General features: G+C 41.2%; 1 protein-coding gene across 1 annotated transcript; it reads left to right on the top strand.

Moving 5' to 3' along the window:
- The first annotated feature begins 542 nt into the window (after positions 1-542).
- On the top strand, positions 543-4,269 carry LOC119284758 (TNF receptor-associated factor homolog 1a-like). Its single transcript, XM_037563951.1, has 7 exons — positions 543-614; positions 1,051-1,094; positions 1,941-2,067; positions 2,530-2,699; positions 3,123-3,283; positions 3,669-3,835; positions 3,922-4,269. The coding sequence occupies exons 4-7, from the start codon at positions 2,640-2,642 to the stop codon at positions 4,071-4,073; spliced, it is 540 nt and encodes a 179-aa protein (XP_037419848.1). The 5' UTR covers positions 543-614; positions 1,051-1,094; positions 1,941-2,067; positions 2,530-2,639; the 3' UTR covers positions 4,074-4,269.
- The last annotated feature ends 2,011 nt before the right edge of the window (positions 4,270-6,280 follow it).

The following is a 6,280-nucleotide window of genomic DNA, read 5'->3' on the forward strand; positions in this document are numbered from 1 at the left end:
TGCGTCCAGGCCGTCCGCGCGTGTCCGTTTCACCCCAAACCGAGCGCAATTTTGGGCCGGGGATGAGTCGAAAACGAACGGAATCCAAACATTTGTCCGTTTGAGGCCGCGTGCTCGGTCGTGCTATTCGTCCGTTTTACTTCAAACGGACGCGCGCGGACAGGATGGGGTCGCGCCGTGGAGTTGGCTTCATGCCCCCCAATTGATGAATCATGGTTCAGTGTAAAGCACTTTGCGTCTATGGTTTATTTTGAGAGAAGGAAAAGAGGCTCTTTCCTTTGTCTGCCGTCCATTCGTTTCGATCTCATGGACCAGGTTTTAGTTAAGTCCTAGTCCCCAAACCGGTTCAAACTAATTTCTCCAGGGGTTTGTTGTGGATAATATAATATCCAAACTAATTTCTCCAGGGGTTTGTTGTGGATAATATAATATCCAAACTAATTTCTCCTTAGAGCTAGGAAGGAATCCGTTTTTTACTCCAAAAAAAAAATAGAGAGGAAGGAATCCCCACGATCGCACCCTCCATATAAATGCCCTCGCCCCCTCTCGCCTCCATTCCTCCAGCTCGGCCGTCCAAGCCAGGTCTTCCCAGCTCGATCTGCCCCGGAAGCCAGGTCTTTCTCCTCCCTCGCTTCCTGCTCTGCTGTCCATGGGAAATCCAGTCTTTTGTTGTTCGCCCTTCTCCATCTTTTCACCTACCTCTCTGTGGAAAATAACAAACGATTACCGGTGCAGAGGGTTTTAGGGTTTTTCTAGACCAAGGGTTTTAGGGGGTTTCAGTGCAAATTACAAGTTCCTGTAAATTTACCTAATTATTTTCGACAAAGCTGAACCTACAGGTTTATGTTTATGGAGTGCGATTTTACTTCTTGATCTCTTATTTATTAATTAGTAGTTCATCGGGGAAATTTTGTCCTCGGCAAATTGATTGATTTACGTTCAAGTGGTAAGTCATTAAGGAATGGTGACTTATCTTTGTGCGGCGTGGTTATTATTTCGTCAAGATTTGCTACTTTTGGAGATTACTTACGTGCCCTGTGGTGTTTCCAGAGGAGGAGAGCAGAGGAAGGCTATGGGCAACACCGGGAGTACATGTATGTCTTCTTGGTCCTTTTCTAGTTGAAATTCAGATTATGCATATTATAAATGTAAGACACATACCAATTAGAGCGCTCATTTGCTAAACAAAATCAGGTAAAAAGTACATGAATCGTAGCGCTTAATTCTTATGGTCCTACAGTTCTAGGTGTGCTGCAGAGAATGAAGTTATTGTCATCGCTATCATCTTTAGTACCGTAACTAGCAAGACGATTAGCTACCGGTGATTGCTCTTTGACTGGGCTTGTTGCGCTGGTGGCTCTTGTGCCCCTGTGGTGCTCATGCAACAATCATCGATCGTGATCATGGTCGTCTGATCTGTGCTTTGGCTGCCACCGTGAACACCCATGGCTGATGACCAAACACACTTTTTTTTGCGACTAAAAAAGAAGGCATGCTAGATTTCTAGACAACACAAGCATACTTGCTGATTACAAGAAGCATTACTTCGGGCTATGACATACATGTAGGAAGTACTATACATGTTCCGTTCTTACGCTTTTTTGGTCCAAGTGAATAACTATTCTCATAGATAGGGGGCCCCTTATCACATTAAATCTGTGAAGATTGCATGCCTTCACGTATGTACATTATTTGCTTTATGGTTGCTTTATTTATAAAGTGAGGCGAAAGCCTTTTTCGGTATGTACATTATTTGCATTTTCTGCTCAATGAAAAGACGTTCTGCTGCTTCCATATTGCCCATGGTAGATATTGCAGCCTGTCCATCTGCAAAAATGCAAAAGCACATTAATTTTCTGGATGGTGCATACTGCATATGTTATTTTCCTTTCCCTGGACTGGTATGTAATTTTGAGTTGCTGCCTTCATCGAAATTTCAGCTCCTGCAAGCTTAGGAAAGTCTCATGTTCCACATTTACAATGGAAGGTTCATGACTTCTCAGCGCTACTTGAGACAGGAGCCATGTCAGCAAAATCTGCTCCTTTTCACTGCTCCGGGTATAAGTGGTATGTATCATAACTGCAGAAGGATTTGTTACACAATTACTATGTGTTACATGCAAATATTACTAAACCATTCATTTTGTTTTTAGTAGACAGAATCGCTATCTGTATATCCATATGCAATACTCCCTCCGTTCGGAAATACTTGTCACCAAAATGAATAAAAGGGGATGTATCTAGACGTATATTAGTTCTAGATACATGCCTTTTTATCTATTTTGATGACAAGTATTTTCGGACGGAGGGAGTACTAATTTAGGACAAAAAAACACTAATTTAGGATGTGAGTTACTCTCGCTAATCATGCTTCTATGAGGTCAAATTGTCGATCATAATAATTCCATTAACAAAAAATTTGGTAGGATGCATGAAGTGAAGAAATCAGATTTCATTCTTACTTCAGTTATGACTACTTCTAGACTGATTTTGTTTTACTTTTTTTTTGTCCATCAATTTATTTACCAGGTTCCTGAAAGTGACACCACCAATGCATCAAAAACCTGGCGCTGAAACTCCATATGTTGGTCTTTCTCTTAAACTAGGCCGGACAAGCCTGAAGCCGGGTGACACGGTAAATGCCGTGTTTGAGTTATCAGTATACAATCATGCAAAGAAGATATACTATGGACGCAAAGGTATTTTTAATTGCTTCTTTGTGCACGTCCAACCTATTACAGTTGGGATTCCCTTCCCTAGTCCTTTGTGTCTTGCTACATAAGTTTGAGCTATAATTCTATATTGGGATTTATATTGAACATGATACCTACATGGGATTCACTATATTGCTGCCATGTTTGCATATATGCGTAAAGGGTGTGAACGGAGGTTGTACATTGTTTGGGGTATGTGCAGCTTACATGCAAGTTTTCACTCACTAATCTTCTAATCTTTAACTGAATGCCGCTAGCCACAACTTTGATTTGAACAATACATGCTCGAAGAATGAATGTTTGATTCCTCTTCAGAAGCTACTAAAATCATCTGCTTTTCTAGTTGATGATAGCTGTGTCTTTGGTGTTAAGATATTGAAAATTAAAGTATGTTCTCCTGAAAAGAAGGCTGTTATGGTTATGAAGAAGGCTACCACACTTCAGAACCTTTTTATCCAGAAGAAAGGGCTCATCAAAGGGACCTACACCTGGACCATGGACAACTACCATGAATTGGACTTGAAGCGCTATGTTTGTTCTCCTACATTTGAAGTCGGTGGACATAAATGGTACTCATATCTTCCATCGGTTACATATAAATGTTTTTTATTAATAATTTGCATGCAACATTAGTCCATTTATCGTAAATGTACCATGCCAAGTTACATTACTAATTTTGTAGTGGCCGGAAGTAATTCTCCAGTGCTCTATGCCAACATACATTAGGGACATCCAGATGTCTGTGCAACACAAGTTCCATTGTCACTTAAGATATTCCAACTGAACATCTTAGCCCAATTTCTACGAAAGGAACCAAGCAACTCTTGTTCTAGTATATTTAGAGACACCCAGAAACACACTCACACTCCGATGCATCACCTAATGTGTTACTGAATATTCAGCCTGCAAACTCGATGAGTATATTTTGATGCCACTCTACATGTCTGTGAACAGGCATGTTGGCATGTATCCGCATGGATGCAGACACATCACCGGCCACATCTCCTTGTTCTTATACCTGGAGTCCTCGGATAAGCTCTGTGACGAGTCCGGGAAGGTAGTTGAATTGACTCTATCCATCCTAGACCAAAAGAACGGGAAACACTCCACCATCACTTCAGGTTCAGCTCTCCTTAGCAACTATCAGTGACGACTATAATTTGCTACCTCCTGATTTCAATTGATCTTACTTTTCTGGTGATCGCAGGTCTCTCAGTGTTTGCAGGTGATAGCAGCTGGGGATGGCCCAAGTTCCTTACAGTCGATAAATTCAAGGATCCGTCTCGAGGCTATGTCCTAGGATCGAGATGCGTCGTCAAGGCAGATTTCACTGTCGTTGGCTCCTCCAATGATGGTTAGATCTTTAGCTCATGGCCCTTGCATCCTACTACTTGCTAGTATTCTGTTAAGTTTTTGCCATATTGTTTTGGTAGCAGTGCTAACACGACCATCATATGGTGCTAACGACAAACTTAGCACTGGAAGTTGAAAACATGTTAGTTTTATTTCGGGCAATGTGATGTTAGAAACTACTCCCTCCGTTCCAAATTACTCGTCGCAGAAATGGATGTATCTAGAACTAAAATACATCTAGATACATCCATACCTGCGACAAGTAATTCGGAACAGAGGGAGTACTTCAATACGGATGATGCAATCATTTCGTTTGGCTTATTATCCCGCTAGTACAATTTAAGTTTCTACCATCTCTCCTCACTTTGTCCTGGTCCGCCAAATAGATTTTGGTGTTGGTGCTGTTATTGGAGAGACATAGGCTTGCTTGTTTGCAAGATAAGTTCAGAGATTGACACTTGCTGTTACATGAACGAGGAATAATCTTAATATCAGTTACAGCTGGAGATGTACAGATTGAATGCTGGAACTTGCCATGGTTGTTACATGGACATGGTAACAAACCAGATGCAAAGCGACAGTAAACAATTGCGTCAACGCTTTTTCTTTTTCCTTTTCAGATGAGATGCATTGACCGTTTCAAAAAAGAAATGAGATGCGTTGACGGTTGAGGCACACACGAGGTGGATATGGTAGATGCATAACACCTGAATTTCTCAAAATTTTCTCTTGACCTCTGAACTGTACTTGAAGCTGAAATTTGGTGACATGTTCTCTCAGGCGGCTGACCGCCCTTTATTTTAATGATCGCGGGGGTTGAGGGTCACCACCTGAATATAACGAGGAAATAAAAGTTTGCAAGCGAAAGAGACATGGCTGCAATTTTAAGCATTCCCCATGCTCATCAATCAGTTTAACTCATTTCCTTTGCAAGACATTCAAGCACGAGTTGGTAATTACAAAGTTAGTCATGCCCTTTATAGCTAGTGATACTAAGATCGACGATCAAATATTTCACATCCATAGCATGCCATAAGGAAAATTGATGAATATTACATCTGAAACAAAAGAAACCATCCTAGCTCATAGTATTTCAGATACAGATTTACATAGGTATCTCCCCTAATGTTGTACTTTGCCTTATGCCGATCTAGCAATGCTGGCCTCTGCTCGGGCGGTAAACTCTGCCGCCATGCTCTGTGGTGTGCATTCTCCCCTTGCATTTCTTCAAGTGTTAAACTTGGCATGAGAATTCTTCAGCGATCCTTCATCTTTTCCCTAATCTGGGTGCTAACTTTGCCATATGCTCTATCACGGTCCTGTCTGGCTTTCCTTTGCTCTTTTTTTTGAAACGGAGGTTTACCCCCGGCCTCTACATCATAATGATGCATGCAGTCATTTTATTAAACGTACGCAAAGTAGCACAAAGTCAAAAGTATTACAGCTCGCAAGCGGAGCGAAGCAAATGAAAAAAGAAAAGTACATGCCGACAATCACAACCGGTACGGTAATATGTAGGATAAGGTTTCTAGTCCTATCCTGTTATGCAACCGCCATCCGAACCGGTTTAATATAGCTCGTGCTACCATCTCCCACTGGTTGCACCCAGTAATCAAAGGCTCCCTGGAGTCCATAGGAGTAAGGACCACGTATGGATCCAAGCGGTAGCTCTGAAGATAACCTGCAAGAAATTTAAATTTTATTGTCTGTTAAAAGTAAAATCATTCCGACAGTTCCATATAGCCCACAAAAGTGCACATATACCAATCCAAATACGAGCCGCAATAGTATGTTCAACCTTAACTAACCACGTTCCAAACAATGACTCAATGTCAACTGAAGGGTTAATGTTAAAGGCTATATGAATCGTTGTCCAAAGCAATTTGGCGAGTGGGCATTCAATGAATAAATGTTGTATTGTTTCATCATGATCACAAAAACAACAATGTGCACTACCTACCCATCGCCTCTTAATTAGATTGTCCTTGGTGAGTATTACTTGCTTGTCGACAAACCACATAAAAATTTTAATACGCAAGGGAACCTTAATCCTCCAGATATGCAACGATCTTAAGATTGGGCTACAATTAATCAGATCCATATAAAATGATTTCACCGTAAAAACCCTATTTTTAGCTAATTTCCATTGCGTCGAATCTGAGAGTTGAACATCTATCAATTTCCGAACCAAGTGCATTCAGGCTGTCCATCGC

The sequence above is a fragment of the Triticum dicoccoides genome, chromosome 1A, assembly GCF_002162155.2.
Source record: "Triticum dicoccoides isolate Atlit2015 ecotype Zavitan chromosome 1A, WEW_v2.0, whole genome shotgun sequence".
Lineage (NCBI taxonomy): Eukaryota > Viridiplantae > Streptophyta > Magnoliopsida > Poales > Poaceae > Triticum > Triticum dicoccoides.